The sequence below is a fragment of the Onychostoma macrolepis genome, chromosome 16, assembly GCF_012432095.1.
Source record: "Onychostoma macrolepis isolate SWU-2019 chromosome 16, ASM1243209v1, whole genome shotgun sequence".
Lineage (NCBI taxonomy): Eukaryota > Metazoa > Chordata > Actinopteri > Cypriniformes > Cyprinidae > Onychostoma > Onychostoma macrolepis.
Window position 1 is genome coordinate 1,758,551 of NC_081170.1, and position 24,969 is coordinate 1,783,519.

The 24,969-nt window shown below is 33.9% G+C and overlaps 1 protein-coding gene across 3 annotated transcripts in view; it reads left to right on the forward strand.

Moving 5' to 3' along the window:
* The window catches only part of cdk14 (cyclin dependent kinase 14), a 226,228-nt gene that overhangs the window by 69,031 nt on the left and 132,228 nt on the right, over window positions 1-24,969 (forward strand). For all 3 annotated transcript variants that reach the window (XM_058747723.1, XM_058747722.1, XM_058747724.1), the window contains 3 exons: window positions 4,624-4,718; window positions 9,664-9,726; window positions 23,307-23,430. In XM_058747723.1, coding sequence (XP_058603706.1) covers window positions 4,624-4,718; window positions 9,664-9,726; window positions 23,307-23,430 — 282 coding nt within the window. The remainder of the gene's footprint in view (window positions 1-4,623; window positions 4,719-9,663; window positions 9,727-23,306; window positions 23,431-24,969) is intronic.

The window sequence follows — 24,969 nt, forward strand, 5'->3', positions numbered from 1 at the left end:
TCATCTTCAGTCTGTAAATGATCTGCAGATCTAGCAGGAATACAGCTCTATCTACATGCTAATATATGGAGTAATAGTCATTCTGTCCTCAGCAGCATGTTTATTTTTCATAAACCTTTGAAGATTCAAAGTCTTAAAAGCTATTTGTTCTTTAATTTATTGCTCTTTTATTTGAAGCTTGACACTTTATACATTTTGTGTTATGAGGCTTTAAGGTGCTTGACAGCCACCGTTTCTGTTTCCTTTACATTTACATTTACATTTAGTCATTTAGCAGACGCTTTTATCCAAAGCGACTTACAATTGGGGAATACATCGAGCGATTAATCTTGAAGAGGCAATCAGACATACGAAGTGCTTGCAACACCAAGTCTCAGACATTGTTCAAATAAATACAAACTACCAAAGGAAGGAATAAGTAAAGATAATTTTTTTTTTTTTTTTTTTTAAGTTTAGGATGAAGTCAAGTGCTGTCGAAAGAGATGAGTTTTCAGTTGTTGCTTGAAGATTGACAGGGATCCAGCATTCCGGATAGAGGTGGGAAGATCGTTCCACCAGCCAGGAATGGTGAATGAGAATGATCTAGAGAGTGATTTTGCGCCTCTCTGTGATGGTATCACGAGGCGTCGCTCACTAGCAGATCTCAGATTTCTGGAGGGGATGTAGTTTGTTAATAGAGAGTGCAAGTAAACGGGTGCTGAGCCAGTGGTTGTTCTATATGCAAGCATCAGTGTCTTGAACTTGATGCGAGCCGTGATTGGTAGCCAGTGCAGGGAGATAAAGAGAGGTGTAACATGGGCTCTTTTGGGCTCATTGAAGACCAGTCGTGCCGCTGCATTCTGAATCATTTGTAGAGGTTTGACTGTATTAGACGGAAGTCCAGCCAGAAGAGCATTGCAATAGTCCAGCCTAGAAATGACAAGGGCCTGGACAAGAAGTTGTGCAGCATGCTCTGTCAGAAAGGGCCTGATCTTTCTGATGTTATATAGTGCAAACCTGCAAGATCGAGCAGTTTTTGTAATGTGGTCTTTGAAGGTCAGCTGATCATCAAAGATTACACCAAGATTTCTGACCGAAGTTGATGGGGTTATTGTTGATGAACCTAACTGGATCGTGAAGTCATGCTGTAGAGTCGGAGTGGCAGGGAGGACAAGAAGCTCAGTCTTTGCCAGGTTGAGCTGCAGGTGATGTTCTTTCATCCATGCCGAGATGTCCGCCAGGCAACCTGAGATCCTTGCAGTTACCGTTGGATCATCTGGTTGAAAAGAGAGATAGAGCTGTGTGTCATCAGCATAGCAGTGGTAGGAGAATCCATGTGCCTGTATGATGGGACCCAGTGATGTAGTGTATGTGGAGAAGAGGAGGGGTCCAAGAACTGATCCCTGAGGAACCCCAGTGACCAGTGTATGTGCTTTGGATACCTCACCTCCCCAGGCCACCCTGAAAGACCTACCAGTGAGATAGGATTCAAACCAGCGAAGTGGAATGCCAGAGATGCCCAGTGATGAGAGGGTGGACAGGAGTATCTGATGATTGACAGTGTCAAAAGCGGCAGATAGGTCCAGCAGAATGAGGACTGATGATTTGGAATGGGCTTTTGCAATTCGCAGGGCTTCAGTGACCGAGAGAAGCGCAGTCTCAGTTGAATGGCCCCTCCTGAAACCTGACTGTTTAGCATCCAGTTTGTCGTTCTGTGAAAGAAACAGTGAGACTTGGTTGAAGACAACTCGTTCAAGTGTTTTCGCTATGAACGGAAGGAGAGAGACAGGTCTGTAGTTTTCTATAAGAGAAGTGTTTAATGTAGGTTTTTTGAGCAGTGGGGTTACCCGAGCCTGCTTGAACGCAATGGGAAGTTACCTGTGAGTAGGGATGTGTTGATGATGTGTGTGAGTGCAGGTAAGAGTGTGGGTGAGATTGCTTGGAGAAGGTGTGAGGGATTGGGTCAAGAGGACATGTTGTAGGATGGTTGGAGAGGAGAAGCTTGGATACTTCAGCTTCAGTGAGTGGACAGAAAGAAAAGATGGGAGTTTTAGCAGTGGATGTGGTAGGGTGAGGGTCCTGTGTGCGTGGAGGTGAAAACTGACCACTGATTGATCTAGTTTTGTCTGTAAAGAAAGTGGCAAAGTCATCAGCTGTAATAGAGGTGGAGGGAGGAGGTGGAGGGGGACAGAGGAGAGAATTAAATGTTCTGAAGAGATTACGCATGTCTGGAGCGCTGTCGATCTTGTTGCGGAAATGTGAGGATTTGGCAGTGTGGACTTTAGCAGAGAAGGATGTGAGCATAGACTGGTACCTACTGAGGTCCGACAGATCGTTTGATTTGCGCCATTTTCTCTCTGCCGCTCTGAGTGTAGTCCGATGTTCACGAAGAACCTCGGATAACCAGGGGTTGGAAGGAGCAGCCCGTGCGGGCCTAGAGGAGAGAGGACAAATGTCGTCTAGACAAGAGGTTAAGGTAGAGCATAAAGTCTCAGTAGCTGCGTTTACATCCAGAGATGAGAAATGGGTGGGTGAAGGAAGAGAGGAGGATACCACAGAGGAAAGATGGGAAGGAGAAAGGGAGCGCAGGTTTCGTCTAAAAGTAACTGGTAGGGGTTGGTGGCACAGGAGAAGCAAAGTGTAATGTAAATGTAATGAAGAAATGGTCCAGTATGTAGCGGTTGTACCAGAATGTTATCTGCAGTACAATTGCGTGTGTAAATTAAGTCAAGTTGGTTGCCTGATTTGTGCGTGCTAGTAGTGGTAAGGCGTTTGAGATCAAACGAAGCTAGGAGTGCATGGAAGTCTGTAGCATAAGGCTTGTCTAGGTGAATGTTGAAATCACCAAAGACTAGGAGTGGAGTGCCATCCCCACGAAGAGAACAACAACCCGTCCAGCTCCTCTAGGAAGGTGGCTAGAATTTGGCTAGGGGACGGTAAATGACCACGATCTGGAGTTTTATCGGAGCTGATACAGTAATGGCATGAGATTCAAATGAGTTGTAATTGCATAGGGAAGAGCGGGTTGAGTATTTCCAATTGTTAGAAATGAGCAGACCAGTGCCTCCACCCCGGCCAACTTGCCGGGGTGTGAGAAAGAGAGATTAGTAGAGAGCAGCTGGGGTTGCTGAGTCTTCTGGACGAATCCAGGTCTCAGTCAAGCCCAAGATGCTGAGCGTGGATTTTAAAGAAAAAGCAGAAATGAAGTCAGCTTTGTTGACAGCTGACTGACAATTCCAGAGACCCACAGAGAAGGAAAGAGGTGTAGTGGAGGAGGTAGAGATAAGGCGCAGGTTAGCAGGGTTACGTTGCCGTCTGCGTGGGACGTTAGAGCGTGGTTGAGAGAGAACCGAATAGTTTGGAAACACATGATAGAGGTGGCAGGAAAGAGGATGGAAACGGAGAGTGTGTAAGGGAAGGGGAAAAAGAAAAGATACTTAAGTGTGTCGCCGTGTCGTTGCTCGGTTAAATTCGCGCAGGAAAAGTCGATGGTCTTTACCCTCGTCTGTCTTCACACGAGGAGGCTGAACGCTTCCGCTGATGCTTCCGCGTCAGCGCTCGGACCTCTGATAAATACAGCCTAACACACTACCGTGAAAACAGCTGTGGCCGGCTTCTGATTGGCCCAGCCAATAGCCTTGTGCAAATAACTCAAGACGAAACTAACACTTCGCTAGCAAGGAGCACTGAAAATGATCCAGGTTCCTTCTTAGCCGAGGTGCAAATTATTATAATTAACAGAAAGTGCAATCAAACAACGAAACCTCAACGAAAATGCAGAATAGAAATAGAAGGGAAACGAAAGTATTCCTTCCCAACAGCAGGTAAATAATTTAAACAACAGATCTATGACTAAGTATCGCAACACTTACGAGCTGCTGTCCGTCTCTTCTGGTGAATATTCGGCTTTTCCTGTGTGGAAAATTGATTTTAAATTATTTTAAATTATTATAAAGCACTTTGGATAATAAAAATATGAATATTATTTAATACTACTACTACTACTACTACTTCTAATTATTATTATTTTTATTATTATTATTATTATTATTATTATTATTTCTATCTTATTTTCTTTTGAAACATAAAAGGAGAATGTCCAAGCTTTTTTATTTTATTTTATTTTATTTTATTTTATTTTATTTTATTTTATTTTATTTTATTTTATTTTATTTTATTTTATTTTTAATTATTTTTAATTATTTTTAATATTTATTGTTTGATTCAAATATTTTATTTAATACTTTACTGCATTTTATTTTACTTTAAGTTTATAACATTTTTGTTGTATTACATTTTGTTAATTAATTTTTTCATTTACTATTTATAGTTGCTTGTTTATTTTTTATAATTTTATTTATTATAATAATTCTAACAAACAATAAATAAATAAATAAAGCCTAATAAAAACAATAGTTTTGCTCAGGATTGGGTGCAAGTTCATTTTATATATATATATATATATATATATATATATATATATAGCAGGGTTTCTGTTTACAGGGTTCATCTGGGCGTGAAAAGCCTCTTATCAGCAAAATGTATAGCTTTTTTATATTTAAATCCATGTATTGGTGTCTGATTTTCAGATTTCAGTCTAAATGAGAGTGTTGGCATTGATTGGTGTGTTGTGTTTGTGTGCAGCGTCTCTGCTGAAAGGCCTGAAACACTCAAACATCGTGCTGCTCCACGACATCATTCACACCAAGGAAACCCTGACGCTGGTCTTTGAGTATGTGGTGAGTATCACAACGTCTCCTTTAGAAATAGTGTTTAATCCATGTTATTTTCTGTAACTCCACTCTGAAAGATCAGTGTTTTCCCGTCTGTTCCTGAGCCTCTCGAGCCGTGTATCTGATGTTTGAGACTCTTTTATATGAGCTTTGCTCAGCATCACTCCAGCCTGAGGTTCTCCTCATGCTTTGAAGCTTCAGTCCTGTTTCTGTTTCCGTCCTGCAGCTCTGGCCCCAGGAACGCCTCACTGTTTCCACACAGAGACGCAATGAGCTGCCTATTAAAGCACAGGATAATTCAGAGAGCAATACGAGTTCTGTCATCGTTTACTCGCCCTCATGCCGTTCTGGTCCTGTGTGGTCTTCTGTCAAGCACAAATACACATATTTTACTTTTAGGTTCTTATTCATTATTATTTAGAATTCTTTGTTTACTTTTTATTATCTATCATTAATTTATTATAATTATAAATATAATAATAACCCTAACAATATAACAATAATAATGCAAGTGAACAGTGATTTATACTGTCCAATATTTTATTTTATTTTATTTTATTATCTTGGGCACATTATTTTATGTGATTTTTCTAAACTATTTATTAAATAAAAAAAATAAAAAAAAATACTTTATTGCATTTTATTTTAGTGTATTGTACATTTTCGACTTTTATTTTGAGTTTTGATTTCACTTTTAGTTTCTTATTATTTATAATTGTGTTATTATTATTATTATTATTATTATTGCTAAATTGCTAATAAAAATAATAGCTCTGCTCAAGTTCATATTAAGTTCATATATTATAAAAATATATTTTTTTCACAGTCACAAAAGGAGATTTTAGGCTCCAGATATTCACAAAAGACACCTTAAAAGACCATAATATGATGTATATTCCAGGTATATTCCTGCTCAAGTCATATGATAGATTAGTGCATTGAACAGACTGAAAAATACATTTAAAGACTTTTGAGTTTAAATTAAATTGATTATTGTCTGTTGCTGCATGGAAAAGAGCAAGGGCTGGTAACTGGCAGAAATGGAGAGAGAGATTGATAGGATTGTTGTGGTCGTGAGACTGAGGTAAAGCATTAATGTGATCAATCATTACGGTCCGTTTGCCTCGGTGCTCTCTTAAAGGTCCTGTTTAACGTCTGGAGCAGCTTCAGAAATGCCAGTGTAAGTGTTAATGAGCCTAACGGGACGATCGTATCCGTCTGCAGGGAACGTCTGGTCAGGAGCTTTAGCTTCTCTTCCCTGCCGGCAAAAAACTGCGTAAGGATGTTAACTGGTTCAGCAGATTCATTAGGCTGATGTGGTTTGCTGGTTTTCTTGGGCACACTTTTATTTATTTTATTTTATTTTATTTTATTTTATTTTATTTTATTTTATTTTATTTTATTTTATTTTATTTTATTTTATTTTATTTTATTTTATTTTATTTTATTTTATTTTATTTTATTATTTTATTTTATTTTATTTTATTTTATTTTATTTTATTTTATTTTATTTTATTTTATTTTATTTTATTATTTTATTTTATTTTATTTTATTTTATTTTATTATTTTATTTTATTTTATTTTATTTTAATTTTTATTTTTTTATTATTATTTATTTTTTTATTTTATTTTATTTTATTTTATTTTTTTGTAAATACAAGATGTATTAAATTTGATAAAAAGATTCATTTTAACATGAACATATTTATTCATTTTATTTAATACTTTATTGCATTTTATTATACTTTAGCTTGTTGTACATTTTATTTTATTTTATTTTATTTTATTTTATTTTATTTTTTACTTTTCTGCTGTTGGTTTCTTATTAATAATTGTTTATTTTTATAATTGATTTATTATAATTATAATAATTATAAAAGTAATCACACAATAACATTTATTTTACTTTGTTTTGTTTTGTTTTAAATTAAAATAAATAACATTTATTTTATTTTTATAAAAAAGATTCCTTTTAGTATAAACATATTTATTCATTTTATTTAATACTTTATTGCCTTTTTATTATACTTTAGCTTGTTGTACATGTTTTTTTGTACTTTTTTACTGTTGGTTTCTTATTAATAATTGTTTATTTTTTATAATTGATTTATTATATAATTATAATAATAATCACATAATTTTATTTTAATTTGTTTTGTTTACACCAGCAGTAAGTACTTGAATCACCAGCTTTTATTTGACCTTGATTGAGCTTCAGTCTAAATCCACAGGACCGCCTCAGTTAGCTAACATGACTAAAACACAGACACGTTTGATTCGGATGGGTTTGAAATCACAAAGTTCATCTTTAAAACATGATTTTACTTCTTCAGTGGAAGCTGGAGCTCCTCCAGAGAGGCATTCGCACATGAATTATTCCTTTAGCTCATTAATACTGATCTGTACAGTAAGAAAAACCAGACACTGAGTTAAAGGTCAGGAGAACATGCCTCTTATTACTAACTCAATACATTTATGTTCCCAGCACGCATAAAAATAATTGTCCACTTAAACGATACGTGCACTTGACTTATTGCTCGTGCACTTGAGAGGACCGTTATTTAGGCGGGATGTCACGAGTTCTCATGAAGGAAAAAAGGAACGTCAGGAAAACAGGTTGTAGGTTGAAACTCCTGTCAGTCTTGATGATTGATTTGATCCTTCATAGAAAGAATAGGCTTTTTTCCTCACACATTGCTTTCTCTAAATGTTATGAGATGCATTTGATGTTTGCTTCATAGAAAGGTCAGTGCACTGGGGAACATTGACACAGATCAATGGTCTTGGGCATATTTTATTTTATTTTATTTTATTAATAAATAATATTACCTATTAATATTAATAATTATTTTGCTGTGGTTTGCTGACTTTAGGGCACATTTATTATATTTTATATTATTTTATATTTAATGTTTTATTTTTCATTTTATTACTTTGCTGTGGTTAGCTGGTTTTAGGGTCTTGGGCACATTTATTTTAATTTATATAATTAATTTTTATTTTATTACTTTTATTTTATTATTAAAAGTTGTTGTTGGTTGTGATTTTGTAGTCTTGGGCACATTTGGTGTTTTATATATATATATATATATATATATATATATAAGTAAAACATAAATAAGTAAAACATAAATAGGTAAACACACACACACACACACAAACACACACACATATATGTGTGTGTGTGTGTGTGTGTTTACTTATTTATGTATTTATGGTTTGCTGGTTTTAGGGTCCTGAGCATATTTTTTAATTTAATTATTTTATTTTATTTTAGTATTTTGCTGCGGTTTTCTGGTTTTCTGGTGTTTTGTTTTATTTTATTTTATTTTTTTTGTTTTGTTGAGGTTTGCTGGTTTTGAGCACGCAGTGTTTTATTTTTATTTATTTATGTACATTTTTATTTATATATTTAGTTATTTTTATTGTGACGAGGTCAGTGTCACAGACTCTGTTCTCTGATTAGCCTTATTTTGCATTGTGTGCTTTTCTCGTCCCAGTCGTTGTCTGATATACCAGATTTCTTTTTCCTCTGGTAAACAGTATTTTCCTGTGGATCGTACGTCCTCCGGCTAAATTGGATGAGCGTAAGATGGATTTATTCATGAGAGCTAAGCTAACACGTCGGGTGTCAAAGAAAACAATCAAAAGGCGAAGATTGGACGGCGGCTGAGCTATTGATATCTGGAGTCCGCTGAGCTTTATATTACTCTGAGACTCATTTCACTTGCGTTCAGACGCGCCGCTAACAAACACAGGGTTTGGTGGCGAGGAAATCAATTGATTTTGCGTGGCGAGTGTTAATAATGATTGACAGCGACGTGTTTGAGCGCCGATGCATTATTCATGAAAGAAAATGCGTTTATCTGCAGGTGTTTGCAAACATCAGTGGAGAGCAGAGCATTGTGGGTAATTCTCTCTCCCGCGGTCTGTGTTTACATGCACCGCCACACACTCCTCCACAGATCCACATTATGTGTCTGTAGAAATTCCCATAATGCACTGCAGTGAGAAATAAAAACATCCAAAATGGTCCTCAAAGTAAAAGTAATGTTGATAAATATGTGTAAGTCATTTACTGAAAAAATAATTAAAATAGTTTTATTTCTAATTAAATTCAAATAATTTCTTAATTAAATAATAAATATATTTTAAAACTATATTATTAATAATAAGAAAATGTAATAAATGTATTTGTTAAAAATGTAATAAATAAACAATGTATTATTAAATAAATGCAATAATGATAAATAAACAATAAACATAATGCATATATTTAAAAATATTATTATTTTTATTACTATTTAATAATGAATTGTTCTATATGATTTCCAGTCAGTACAATAATGTATTATTAAATCAGTTTAATAATTAAATAATAAATAATGACAAATATTAAATATATATTTAAAACACGTATTATTATTATTATTATTATTATTATAATCTTTAATAATAATAATACATTGTTTTATTTAATTTGAAAGCAATACAACAATTTATTATTAAATAAATTATTTTATCAAAAAATTTATAAAATTGATTTTAAAACTCTTTTTTTTTTTTATCATCACCATTGCAAGGATTGTTAAAGTCGACAGATTTTACTAATAGAGCTACCAATCTGTTAAAATAAAATAATGATGCTGCCGTCTTTCTGAAGTCATTTTATCCTCCTGTAATTTGGCTCTGAATCTTGACCCTCCCCAAAAAAATTGTGAATTACTCAGTAAATATGTCTGTGACAATTCATATTTTGGGTTTTATTACTATATATGTTACAAAATCAAAAATGTTAGCCGAGAAGTTTCTGAGATTTGGTTGATTTGAACATCTAGTTAAGAATGTTTGCCATTGTTTGTGTGCAGTGTGTTAGTATACTTTGAGTCAGTTCTGTGTGTTTAGTTCAGAGTCAGTGTCTCACATCTCTCTCTCTCTCTCTCCGTCCAGCACACAGATCTGTGTCAGTACATGGACAAACATCCCGGCGGCCTTCATCCGGACAACATCAGGGTGAGTGAGACGCCGCTCTCTGTTTGATCTGCTCTTGTGAGGGATTTCATGCTCGTGCATGCTTCACCAGAGAATCCAAAACTCTTCCTGGAGCGTCTGATGCATGCTCAGCACAAAACAGCAAGCCTCAATCTGATTGGCAAGCTTTATGCAACAGGTTTTTATATTTGCGATAATATAAATTAAATTATGTTCACATGGGGTTTCCTTGTGTTCATTTAGTGAAAAATATGTACTTTACCTCATTTGTACACATTTTGAATCGATTGGTTCCTCTGATTGAAGAATGATTAATTTTATTAACAATTAATATATATGTGAATAGGCTGAAAATTAAGTATTATTTAATTTTTTTTTATATATGCAAGATTTTTTTTTTTTATTTTATTTTTTTTTTTTTTTTTTATTTTATTTTATTTTTTTTTTTATTACTTTAGTTTAGTTTAGTTTAGTTTACACAACTTGGCAAAATGTAAGAACTAGTTGCTGGATTTCTGATTTTCATATGGGATATTTCAAAAATTTTTTTTTTTTTTTTTCTCAGCATTTTAGATTTTTCTGATTTACTCTCCTCTAAATGGCTTCATCAGCTCTTTCTGGAATATAAATTGTGTTTTTTATCATCTGAAATGTGCTGCGACTCGTTATCAAAAGCATCTTGTACAATCAGTTAACATCAAGCATGCAAAACATGTTCAAAGCCACACATCTGGATTCGAGCCGAATGAGAGAGGAACATCGAGTTTATTTGTATAATTTGCATTTCATACACACCAGTGCTTTCAGTTTGGCTTGAAATAAATGCATTTAGGCTTGGTGTTTATAATAAATATTGTCTATAATGAATACTAATATATTCCTGCTATGTTCTGAATGCCACTACACTGTATTTAAAGGATTTGTTGTGAATTTAGGGAGCTAAAATACATCGTTATAGTGTTTATAATGTTTGTACATTTTTTATTTATCTGTATTTTACATTATTTCTGAATTGAATTGTAAAACATGATTTATACACTGAATGAAAATCTATTAGTGCTCCTCTCTCAACAATGCAATCTTATCTGACCCAGTGCGACTTATTTTCTGGAAATTTCATTTATTTTGGCAATTCTGTTTGATGATGCTGAAATTACAATTATAGTTATTATATATATATATATATATATATATATATATATATATATATATATATATATATATATATATATATATATATTTTTTTTTTTTATTTTATTTTCAGTTTGTATATATATATATAAATTAAATATAAATTAAATATAAATTAAATATAAATTAAATATAAATTAAATATAAATTAAATATAAATTAAAACTATTTATTGTTTTGTTTTGTTATTATTAATAAATAATATAATAATTAAATAAAAATAATAAGTAGTAAATACAATATATTTAAAACTATTGTTATTATTTAATAATAAATTTAATTGTTTGATTTAATTAGAAATAAATTAAATAAAACAATTTATTATTAAATAAATAATTTAATAACTAAACAATGAAGCGTTAAATATAAAGGTAAATTATTGTTTAAAAAAAAAAAAAATATATATATATATATATATATATATATATATATATATATATATATTTTTTTTTTTTTTAACTTAGTAATTTACCTTTATGAGCAATGCTGCATTGGCAACCACCTGAAATAAAAGTTTTTTTTTTTTTTTAATTTATGTTTTATTTTATTTTCAGTTTGTATATATATATATATATATATATATTTTTTTTTTTTTAAGTTTTAGTTAATGAAAATAACCAGTAATGATCTACTGTTTATGCTGCCGTGGTTTGTGTTTCTCAGTAAGAAACAACATGTCCTTGCCATTACTACTCGATTTGGTTGTTTTCATGACAAAAACATCATATTCTGATGCTTCCTCTCGGTTTTATTAGTAGACTAGTTAAGCTGGAGAAATGACAGATGGAAATTAGTCGTGTTTTTACTTGACTTACTTGATACATTTGACATAAATGGACAGCACAGTTTTTATTTGGTTAAAATGCTCCTTGAAATCATTTATGAAGTCAGTGTCTTGGTAGAAAGTTGCAGTGAATTCCTGGCGTGATGGAGTGAATGAGGCCAGCGAGCAGAAGTTGCTTATGTAATTCATCAGCTTTTTGTCACTGTGGATTTACATAAATAAAGTATTTATCCCATTCGCTCCCTCATTGAGATTCAATCCAATGGAGAAATCATGATAAATGACAAGACAGAGGTACGGTGGGATCTGTTTCCTGAAGCAGGTGATTTTGTCACATTGCCATGGTATTGAGAACTCACTTTACACGGGTTACACAGACGTTAAAGAACACTTCTGACCAGGATTCCCCTGTAGGTTCAGGTTTATGAGGACAGTGAGCCTCAGAGAATTGTTTTATGGCCGATAATGTCTTATTTTCATGCAAGCATGAGCCAATCTCTACTTAGATAACTTGTTTTAGATTAGCTCATACTGATACTTGTGTTACTTTTGGTAGTTTTAGTTCATGCAAAAAATGTTACAAAAGTAGCATTTTTCACTTAGTTTAATGTAGTGTTTGATGTTGAGCAGTGTTTTAAATGCATGGCATCTGTGTTGATTGAGATTGGACTGACATGGTTAAACTTTTGGTGTGCAATAAACATAAATCTTAAAACAATGAACCCATCAGATTAATCAACACGATAGAAAATACTTTTTTTTTCTCTGCCTCTAAATCTTATATACCCTAATAATATTTAAATAAATATATTTTAATATAATATAAATATAATGTATAGTAAATGTTTTGTATAATAAAATAAATATTAAATATTATGTATAATAAAATAAATATAATAGGCCATGTGACATTTTAAAAATACAACAAATTAATACAAATAATAAAAATACAACATACAACAATATGTATATATAATAGTTTGAATAACATATAATAATAATAGTAATAATAATTATAATCATAATATTTTACAGTGTGTGTGTATATATATATATATATATATATATATATATATATATATATATATTTATAAGCGTATATAATAATTATGCATACACACACACACACACACGCACACACACACATATATATATATATATATATATATATATAATTATTATTATATACACATATAATTAATTTTATATTGCTTTTTGTTTTATATTTTATATTTTATATTTCTGCTAAATGCAGATTGCATTTCTTTGGTTCTGTACTTGTACTCTGCAAAATGAATTCATCTTGTTTTGAGGATTTTGTGATTATTTTGACCAAATATGAATGCGCATATGATTTTTGCAGTGTAGTGGCAGGATATGCATCTTTAATGTATTGATTAAGTTGAGCAGTATTTAATGCATCTTAATTATGCATCTTCTGTTCACTTGCGTTGTACTTCATCAGTCTGTTTTTAACACAAGAGCTTGTTCTTAGTGTCTTAATGATTTCTGGAGCGCTCGCCGTTACACGTCAGACTCGCCGCCTCCTCAAGCATCAACTCATCAGAGCCAAAATGGCCGCTAAGTGGAGATTAGCTGCCGCAGTCACGAACAAACACGCCACACAAGGGCTGGCGTTTTAATTCCGCCCATTAGCTGGAGCTGATTCATTCGCTCAGATCTGCGCTAATAAAAGCCATTAGACTCCGGGCTGCAGGTTTGCTGGGATTAGCATGTGAAAGGCAGCGCTCAGGGCGCTAGCAGCTAATGTAATTACTGGTCAAGCAGCAGAAAGACTGGACCCCATTCTGGGCCGCCGTCCAAACCAGACCTCCTGCTCAAATGCTGCTCTCGCTCCAGAAATAACACGAGATCTTCTCGAATTGGAAAGACATTCTTAATTCAATCTCAGTTTTGCAAAGCGCTGTAGCGTCTTTTCAAGACGGTTTCAAGTTTAATGCTACGATGATCAACCCTTAAACCATCTGAAGAAACAAACAAGCTTTACATTTGGAGACATAAACTGTTGTGCAGTTGCACTAATGGTCCATCAGTCTGAGCAATTACTAATAATGCCATATACTTCAAACATTCTGCTGGACGTCACAGTCAGGACGACGGGACTATCATGTTGCAGTGCATCAGAAGTAATTTGATCTAATTGAGGGTTTTTGCTGTCAGAGGCTCACTAACCTGCTGTTATTGTGTTTCAGATGCTGCTGTCCAAATACTATAGTTTCTATAGCCCTCGTAAATATTTCCTTTTGTTTGGAAACAACACCAAGTCTCTCCTGTGCAGAAATTTAATTTAATTTTGCTTGTTATTTACTTATTTATTAGAATTAAATAAAAATAATTATGTTTTTTTTTAAGAGTACATTAAAGCTTTGAAAATAACTATAAATAAACTATATCAATGGCTGCACCCCCCCCCCCTCCCCCCCCCCCCAAGATTTAACATTAGTAGATGGTCTAAAACAAAAGTTGTAAAAATTCTGAAAATCTTTTAGAGCTCATGATTTGTTTAAAAAATAAAACATATTACACATTAATTAATAAATCAGTATATATAAAATTATTTAATTTGATTTTTTTTTTCATGTAAGCTATAGTTTCTGACCTTTAAATCAAAACCTACTCATTATTTTATGACATTAATAACTGATTTATTTAATCAGAAACACAGTCTAAATGTTATTTGTGTGGGCTGTTTTACTTTTAAAGCCATTATCGGCTGATTCCGATATCAGTCCGATAATATCGTGCATCCTTATGAAAAACCAAAAAGCCCAAAATCTCAAACTTGACAGGTGCATGAAAAAACAGTGTTTGTGGCTGCAGTGCCTCCCCTTAAAGGTTACATCTCTTGAAAAATAATTATAAAAAATCTGAAAAAAATAAATGATGTGTATTTTGAGGGTTTTAAAGCATTTGCAAAGTTTCGTTCCCTTAATAAAAACTATACATATTTTAGAAATGTTTGTATCTGTTCCAGACCTGAATGCATTATGAGGGATCATGTGTTTCATGTTTGTTACTGACTGCAGTATGACAGCATAAAGCAGGTGAAAGTCTTGCTGTAATCGCAGAGATGGAGGTGTGGAGCGAACAGGGCTTTTGATGCAGATTTGAACTGATGAGAATCACTGGCCCTTTTGCTTCGTATCCCATCGCTGTGAGAAGCTGGACTCGTGAGACTGCTGTATGTCAGGAGAGCAGGTGTGGAGCTGATGGTCCATTGATACGCACATTAAAAACCAGAGCGCTCTCAATCCCTCCGATCCTCTAAACCAGGAGTCGCTCTGATTCTCCAGCAGATGTGAGAGACTCTCGGCTCATTTAGCAGCCAGCCTGCTTCATCCAGCACAAACTGAGAAATCAAACACTCAATTTCTCTTTGATGCTGGATTTAATCCACTGTAGGCCTATAAAGTGACAGATAATCGGCCGTTATTGCAAAATAAGTATAGAATACAGGTCACCCAGTCAGCAGAAATGATTCATTTGGTCTTTTGTTCTGTATCAGACAAACAGTTTGTATTTGAGTCTAGCAGTTTAATGAGGGAGAAAGCGTGCTGTCAGGAGTTTCTGAGCTTTGGGCGGTTGCTGAAGTGCACAAAAAGCTGTCAAAATAATGTTTGAAAACAAAGAAGAAATTAAGACTTTCATGAGTATTGTAATTTTGCTATTGTTCTGTAAAATAATAATAATAATAATTATTATTAAATACCTTTTTATACACAGAATAGTGTTTTTATGATAGTTATTTGTTACATTTTTATAATTTAATAAAATGAAAACATTTTAACAACAACAATAATAATAAAAATATTAGACTTATTTTACAGTAGTATTTTATTATAGTAATTATTTATATTATTATTATTATTATTATTATCATCATTATTATTATTATTGCTTGTTTTTGTTTTACATACAATAGTATTTTCATTATAGTAATGTTTATTTTTATAATGTAATAAAAATATGTTAAGAGCAGCAGCAGCTTCAATAACTACAACTGTTAGATTATTATCAGATAGTAATTTCATTATAGTAATTTGTGTAATTTTTATTATTTAATAAAATAAAAATGTTTTTATTACGACAACAACAACAACAACAATAATAATAATTTATTTTACTGTACGATAATATTTTTATTGTAGGATTTTTAAATAATAATTTATTATTATTATTAATTTATATTGAATTATTATTAATATTTTTACTGTACAATAGCATTTTATTATAGTATTAATAATAAATATTTTATTTTACTGTATAATATTATAGTATTTTTAAAACGAAATGATTATTATTAAATATGTTTTGTTTTACTGTACAATAGTATTTTATTAGTATTAGTAATAAATATTTTATTTTACTGTACAATAGTATTATAATATTTTTAAAAATAAATTATTATTATTATTATTATTATATTTCTTTTTCAGCTATTTTATCATCCAGCAGGTGAAAACTGTGCGTCTGGTTAGCTAGGCTCATAATCAAACACCAATATGAGCTCATATGTTAATGTGGAATTATTGATGAAGTCTTAAGATGGATCATCAGTCAGATATGGAGATATGGCTGTACACATGATAAATTACGCTCGTTCTCACAGCGATACAGTCATTAATGTTTTCCCAGAATGAATTGTCTGTTATAATGCTGGATCCTCGGACGGTTTGTAGTATTAATTCTCATCACAGCATCTCGGCTTTCCAATGAAATCCCATCCTGCCCTGAGACTGCATCTTTATTTCAAGGCTGTAGCGAAGGCATGAGCTTCAAGCATCTTTGGGTTTTATTAGGTTTCTTGTCCACAAACATGTTAATCCTCAGACGCAGCAGAACTGAAGAGTAAACCCTGAAGCTCCAGCAAAGTGTATCTGTGTTTCTGCAGGCGCTGCTGTTTCTCCAGCTCTGTGCTGGTCTGTAATTCTGTCCGTAATCCAGACGTATATCGATCTTCTTTCATCTGCAGATCCGGCCCTCGGCGTTCAGCTGACCCTGCTTTTGTCCTGTTATCTCTCTTCATCTTTCTCTTTATCTCAGTCCTGAGGATTACTCCAGGTGTTCCTCTCTCTCTCTCTCTCTCTCTCTCTGTTTCCTTCCAGATGAGCAGCTTTAACTATTGTCACACAATTTCTGAAAGCTGACACTCAAACAGCAGAAGCACACACCAAATCTGCAAAACCAGACACTAATTCTCAGCCTTTGACTCAGTTTTCAATTTCATAAAACACTTTTTGCAAAACACAACACACAATTCTCGATGTAACACACACAAATCTTACAGGAATTAATATTATGGCAAAGGTGTTTGCAAATGTTTGCTTTTGAGATGTGTTTGTGATATTTTGAATGCAGTGCTTCATTTTGCAAGAGATGTGAGTTATTTTGCATTTTGTATGCAGTTCTTGGATTTGTGTGTAAAGTTTTGAAAAAAAGAGGCAAAGTTTTGAACGTGTGTAAGCAGCTGAAAAAAACTGTAAGTACAGTATGGATGTCATCTCTGTCCTGTAGTCAAGTGTTGGGTTTTCTGGATCTGGTCAGAGTCCACTCACAACAATAGGGCTATAGGTTATTAAACTATTATTAAACTATAGACGTGAGCGCAACAGTCAAACATGTCCATTTTAGACAAAAACAATGGAAAAGCAGCGCAATCGAATAAAAAACCTGTAATGAACTACTACTGTACGTCTGATATTTCATGTTTGCATCATGGTGACAGACTGAAAGCTGCTGTTCATTGTTTTTACACAACATTTATAGTTAATAATAGTCTACTTAAATCAAGATTTAATTTTTTTGCCATATCGCTCAGCCATACTTGGATGTGTGAAATGCAGAGCACAAATTCTGTGTATGGGTCACCATACTTGGCAACACGTCGTGTGTATCTGTGAGTGTGTGTAAGTGTGTGTGTGTGTGTAAGTGTGTGTCAAGTGTGTGTCAAGTCAAGTCAAGTCACCCTTATTTATATAGCTCTTTTAACAATACAGATTGTGTCAAAGCACTTAACAGTATCAAACAGGAAAATAGTGTCAATAATGTAAAATGACAAGATTAAACACTAAATTTTCAGTTAAAGGCATTTTGTTGTTGAATTCAGTGATGACATCGTCCAGCTCAGTTCAATTGAAATAGTATCTGTGCAATCAAGTCGACGATATTGCTGGAAATTAAGTGTCCCCTACTAAGCAAGCCAGAGGAACCCAAACTCCATCGGTGACAGAATGGAGAAGAAATCCTTGGGAGAACCAGACTCAGTCGGGAACCAGCAGTTCAATTCCAACCACAGCCATGTCAGATTGTGTAAAGGACTCATTTGGTTCCTATGGTCTTGTCCCGATGGCCGTCTAGGTGACGAGGCCCTCACTGGGGATCTGTCTCTGGGGGTCATCTAGGTGTCCTGGTCTCCGCTGGCATTCAGGGCTGTAGACATCATCTCTTGGTGCTGATCCACCTTCTGATCTGGATACGGACTGGATCTGGTGGCTACAGTGACCTCGGAATAAGAAAGAAACAGACAAATAATAGCGTAGATGCCATTCTACTTACGATGTAACGAGTACATCGTGTGTTATGGGGAGTGTTCCCGGTTCCGGTTGATCTAATTAATGCAGCCTAACAATCCTTTAACGGATTTGAATAATAGAAGCATATTAATGTGTTATGTGTAAGCCAGGCTAAAGAGATGGGTCTTTAATCTAGATTTAAACTGACAGAGTGTGTCTGCCTCCCGAACAGTGTTAGGTAGACTGTTCCAGAGTTTGGGTGCTAAATAGGAATAGGATCTGCCGTCCGCAGTCGATTTTGATATTCTAGGTATTATCAAACGGCCGGAGTTTTGAGAACGTAGCAGACGTGGAGGACTATAATGCGATAAGAGCTCGCTCAAGTACTGAGGAGCTAAACCATTCAGGGCTTTATAAGTAATTAACAAGATTTTAAAATCTATCCGATGCTTGATAGGGAGCCAGTGCAGTGTTGACAGAACCGGGCTAATATGGTCATATTTCCTGGTTCTAGTAAGGACTCTAGCTGCTGCATTTTGGACTAACTGTAGTTTGTTGATCAAGCGTGCAGAACAACCACCTAATAAAGCATTACAATAGTCTAACCTTGAGGTCATAAACGCATGAACTAACATTTCTGCATTTGACGTTGAGAGCATCGTCTCAATTTAGATATGCTTTTGAGATGGAAAAACGCAGTTTTACAGATGCTAGAAACATGGCTTTCAAATGACAGATTGCTATCGAACAGCACACCTAGGTTCCTGACTGATGAAGAAGAATTGACAGAGCAGCCGTCAAGTGTTAGATAATGTTCTAGGTTATTACATGTGGGGTTTTTAGGTCCGATAATTGACACCTCTGTTTTTTCAGAATTTAGCAGTAAAAAATTACTCGTCATTCAGTTTTTTATATCGACTATGCATTCCGTTAGTTTCTCAATTTGGTGTGTTTCGCCGGGCCGCGAAGAAATATAGAGCTGAGTATCATCAGCATAACAGTGAAAGCTAACACCGTGTCTCCTGATAATATCTCCCAAGGATAACATGTAAAGCGTAAAAAGTAACGGCCCTAGTACTGAGCCTTGAGGTACTCCATACTGCACTTGTGATCGATATGATACCTCTTCATTCACTGCTACGAACTGATGGCGGTCAGATAAGTACGATTTGAACCATGCTAAGGCACTTCCACTAATGCCAACAAAGTTTTCTAGTCTATTCAAAAGAATGTTGTGGTCGATAGTGTCGAACGCAGCACTAAGATCCAGTAGAACTAACAGAGAGATACTGTGTGTGTGTGTGTGTGTGTGTGTGTAAGTATGTTAATGTGTGAGTATGAGTGTGTGTGTGTGTGTGTGTGTACCTACTTAACCATATTTTGGGGACAAATTTGTACCCAAAAGTGAGGTAAACCTGACAAAATCTCCAAAAACCTCCCTTTAGGGACGTCCTCATTTGTAAAACCAGTTTAAAAATAAACTAAACAAAGTTTTTTTGAAATTGTAAAAATGCACAATGTTTCCTGTAAGGGGTAGGTTTAGGTGTAGGGCAATAGAATATACGGTTTGTACAGTAGAAAAACCATTACTCCTATTGAATGTCCCCATTTAGATAGCTAAGTAAACGTGTGTGTGTGTGTGTGTGTGTGTGTGTGCGTATCTGTGTGTGTGTGTGTGTGTGTGTGTGTGTGTGTGTGCGCGTTTTTGTGAAAAGTCAGGACATAGATGTGTATAATAACAAAGGTATGACAGGTATTACAAGGTGAAGGTGACATCTCAGGACATTGACCCATGTCCCCAATTTTCAAAACGCTTATAAATCACTCAGAATGAGTTTTTTTGGGGGAAAGTTGACATGCACAGTCTCCTGTAAGGGGTAGGTTTAGGTGTAGGGTTGGTGTAGGGCAATAGCACATACAGTAAGTTAGTGTTGTCACGGTACCAAAATTTCAGTATTCGCACCGATACCAGTCAAAATCCACGGTTCTCGGTACCAATTTCGTACCACATGCTAATTTAAAAAACACTATTTTTAATAAAGTCAAACAAAAATAAAATGTACAAAATCAATGCCATTCTTTATACTTTATTTAAATTGTGTTTCAAGTTTTTCCAAGTAATAAAAGTATGAAAAACAGTAAACAAGTTTCACCCAAATTTAATTTGTCTTTTAATTAAATTTAAACACATTGTATTGTTTTGGTAAATAAAGGATTTACTATTAAAATTAAAATAATTAATTAAAATATGGAAGAAATATTGTGACTTCTTTAAAAAAAAAAAAATTAATTAAAAATAAATAAATAAATAATATATATATATATAAAATTATATTTCTGGCACAATTTCTTTAAGATGAACTTTTATTTTGACGGGTTGCCGTGAATAACTTTACATTTCTGTGTAGCTATATGATATGACGCTGGTTTTACTCAATGAAACGGTAAAATGCTCGTGAAGTGACTCTCAGAGCAGTTCTGTAGGTGTTGTTTATGTATTTATGTCCTCATTGAGACGGCAGATGATGAATCACCGCGAGCGTCACGCGCGCTTCAGTGTATGTAGTAAAAAAAAGAAAAAAACGCGCGTCTCTGCCATTCATTCATTCACACAGAGACTCGCAGAACATGCGGGATTCATATCTGAATCGACTTTTGCGGCTTAATATTTACAGATACTAGTCCGTGTCGCGATTTGATTTAAGTGTAATGACCTACTTTTGATTAATTCATCCAAACTTTGACAAATTCCGTGACATTCCGTGCTAAACTGTAAATTCCGTTTTTATAACTGGATTCCGAGATTCCGGCCGCGTTTTCTGCATCACGGAAATCATCGGGCCGTATGCGTCAAGAACCAGGTTGACCGGGTACTCGGTACCACCGGTACTTACAAAAACCTGGTACCGTGATGTTTTCATTTTTTTTAGTACCGACTTGGTACCGAAGTACCGGGTCTTTTGACAACACTACAGTAAGTACAGTATAAAAACCATTACGCCTATGGAATGTCCCCACTTTTCACAAAAACGAACATGTGTGAGTGTGTGTGTGTGTTTCTGTGAGTGAGTGAGTGAGTGAGTGAGTGTGTGTGTGTGTGTTTCTCTGAGTGTGTGTCAAGGATATTATAGTTTTTCATTTTTAAATTAGTTTTTATTTTAATATCGTTTTCAAATTTCCTATGATTTCAGTTTAGTTGTAGTTAGTTTCATTAATGGTCTTGTTAGTTTTAGTTTAGTTTTTATTTTGTGAACACATTTCTATTTAGTTTTTATATATTTTAGTTTCAGTTTCAGTTTTAGTAATTATAGTTAAACAGAGTTGAACACTTCCAGAGTAGACCAAACAAGACATTTAATTGGAGCAAAGTTGAATGTTTGCAGTTTACAGTTAACTATTGTGTAAACCTCTTAATGACAATAAAATAATTCTTTACAATTCAACAAAAACCAAAAATATGCAGCTTATATGTAGGCCTATACAATTTATTAATTCATATTCATGTTCATATTCATTCATATTAAAGATGTAATCTTGTTTAATATGCCAATAGTTTACAAACAACAAGCTAATCAAGGTTTTCAGAGTTACTAGACGGCATCAGGCAGTTGAGTATTTATCAGGGTTGGAGCTAAATTCTGCAGATCAATGGCCTTCCAGTGCTGGATTTGAGGAAACATGCCCTGCGTCCCAATGTGCATACTATCCACCCTATCTGCCCTAAATAGTATTAAAAATGACTAATATCACATAGAGTTTAGCATGGACAGTGTGCACATTGGGACGCAGGCTTGTTCTTTGCAATCATCATTGAAACTCTGTAAACTTTATTTTTGTCCATCTGTGTTTTCAATGCATTCATTTGTTGTATTTTTTGCACATACGAGCCACCGGTGCACACTGTATGTCCCGTCTCCCTCAATGAACGTGCACAATAAGAAGAAACAATCTAAAATGCTTTGAAACCTCATACTACTCAAAAATAAATGCGATATGGTGATTTAAATGTTTGCACTTTACTTTGAGGAGCCGCTCCAGCGTGCAGCCGTGCACGCGCTCCAGATGAGCAATGCAATCAATCCCAGTTCTGAAGCCCCTTTTACACAACACGGCCAGCGGTGAAAACACAGCGCGGCTGTCGCTTTCTCTCATTTTGGAAGCGTTTTACATAGTCAAGGCTCGTGTCATGGACTCGAGGCAGACGTTACCATAGTAAACGCAAAGCGTGACAAAATGACTCTTCACTAAAGTCAGCTCATCCAAAACTTTTAATTCTGTGTCTGTTAACTCACTCTCACGCTTTTAAACGTTCGTGTGCTGTAAGGTGTGCATTATTGTTATTTCCCATTTCATATTTTATAGTTATTTCTCATTTCATAGCCCGGCCGCTTCTTGTTTTTAAATGCAAAAACTCATTCTCTGTGAATAGCCGTAGGACGCAGCTCACGTGCATGAAGCGCCATCTATTTCCCTAAACAACCGATTTTCTGGCACAGAACGAGAGCTTATTAAATCACGAACACGATTATTTATTTCTGCTAATTATTATTTTAGTTTCGTTAGTTTTTCAGTTACTGTTGTTAGTTTCGTTTAGTTTTAGTTTTTCATTTATTTAGAAATTGTAATTTTATTTCAGTTTACAAAAATGTTTTTTGACCAATAGTTTTATTCTTAGTTTCAGTTTTCGTTTACGAAAATAACCTTGGTGTGTGTGTGTGTGTGTGTCTGTTTCTGTGAGTGTGTGTGTGTGTGTGTGTGTGTGTTTGTTTGTGTGTGTGTGTTTGTGCATCGATTGTCTGTCTATCAGACGCTGTGTTTGTGGAGATCAGACGCTGCTCTTCATCAATACTCCAGACGGAGAGCGTGAAGCTGGGATCGATCTGAGATGATACTGAGCTGCATAAAAGCACAATATATACAGCGATTGCTTTATATGAGGAAGATTGGAATAAATAACACATTTACTGGATGCTGTTCAGTTCGACTGACGCGTGTGATGTGATAAATCCGGTTGATTTGTGTTTTAAACGATATATCGATTGGCAGGTGTGTGTCGTGTGTGATTCTCACAGACGAATCTTGTGTTTCCGCAGCTGTTCCTGTTCCAGTTACTGAGGGGTTTGTCTTACATCCATCAGCGCTACATCCTTCACCGAGACCTGAAACCACAGAACCTGCTCATCAGCGACACCGGAGAACTCAAACTGGCCGACTTTGGTGAGAAACTCTTGCTCTCTTTACTCTTTACACTGCGTTTCAATCACATATAATTAAATCTGACAGATATTTTGATTTTAAACAATACTGATCAAAATTTATAAATAATTATTTATAATATTAATAAATTATTAAATATTTAAACATGATTATATTAAAATATTTATTTTTGTAAATGTAAATATTTTAAATGTATTTCTTTAGCAACTTAATATACATTATTAATATAAATGTGTTTATAAAATTAAGTACATTTCAATGTACATTTATGATGAATTACATTTATTTTATTTATTTGCATTCATTTATATTATTTATATACGTCATCGCCCAATATATATATAATTATGTTTAATAAATATGACTGTGTATATTTATTTATTTATTTTTTGTGTATTGATAATGTATATGAATATTTCTTTCAGAGTAAACTATTTATATTTGAGTTGATAAATTAAATAGATAAATATTAATATTTAATAAATAAACATTTAAAAGTAATCAAATGTAAATAAATAAATAAAATATATATCATATCTGTATATAACTATAAATACATATATATCATCAGACTGTGGCTCAAGTGAATTGGTTGTAATTAGGGATATAGCTTAAAAACACAGTTTTTTTTCTTTTTGTTTCAGTTTTCAGCCTTTAGAATATTTAATGCATATCTGGATATTTATGTTCTGAAATAGCTTAAAAAATTATATTTTTGTTGTTCAGCCAGAGAAAACGGTCATTGAGGTCAAGAAACTTAAACTCAGTTCAAGTAGGAAAATGCAGTAATAATCTAGTGAAAATAACCAAGGCATGCAGTAATAGTTATTAAAACGACTGTATTGTTATGGCGTTTGGTTTTGGGCTTCATTTATATGTGTGCTCCGATATCTCTAGTGTTTGTGTGTGTGTGTGTGTGTGTGTGTGTGTGTGTCACCATATGTCCAGTCTCCTGTCACGAGGGCATTATGGGTAGACACAGACACACATCGCTGCATTTACTGCTTTCCAGAGGCACTAGAGAGTGAACAGGCCTGGATCAGCAGCTAAACTCACGACACACACGTGTTTGAGCAGCAGCAGAAGAGCCATTAGTGAGGGGAGAATGAGCCGGAGCGACGGTACAGAGACGGTAGTTAACTGGTAGTTAAACCGGTTATAGTTCTGTTTAATGAAAGCACAACAAAAGAACTCAACAGTGACACCTGCTCCCATAAAGCATTGTGTCTGCTCTCTCAAACGGCTTTGAATGGTTAGCAATAAACTTAAAATATATTATTTAAAAAAAATAATTATCTATTAATATTACTTTTTTTTATATAAAATAACATTTATTTTTTTATAAATACAGTATTTTATGTCAAATTTGTTTGATCAATTTTAATAATTAGTTTAGATTTATTTCTTATAATTGTAACAATATTGTAAGCAAAAGTAAAACTTTTTTGTATTTAAATATTTTTATATTTTGCAATAAACTTTAAATATTGCATAGTATTTTATTTTATTTGATATATAAACTTAAACTAATGAATAAAA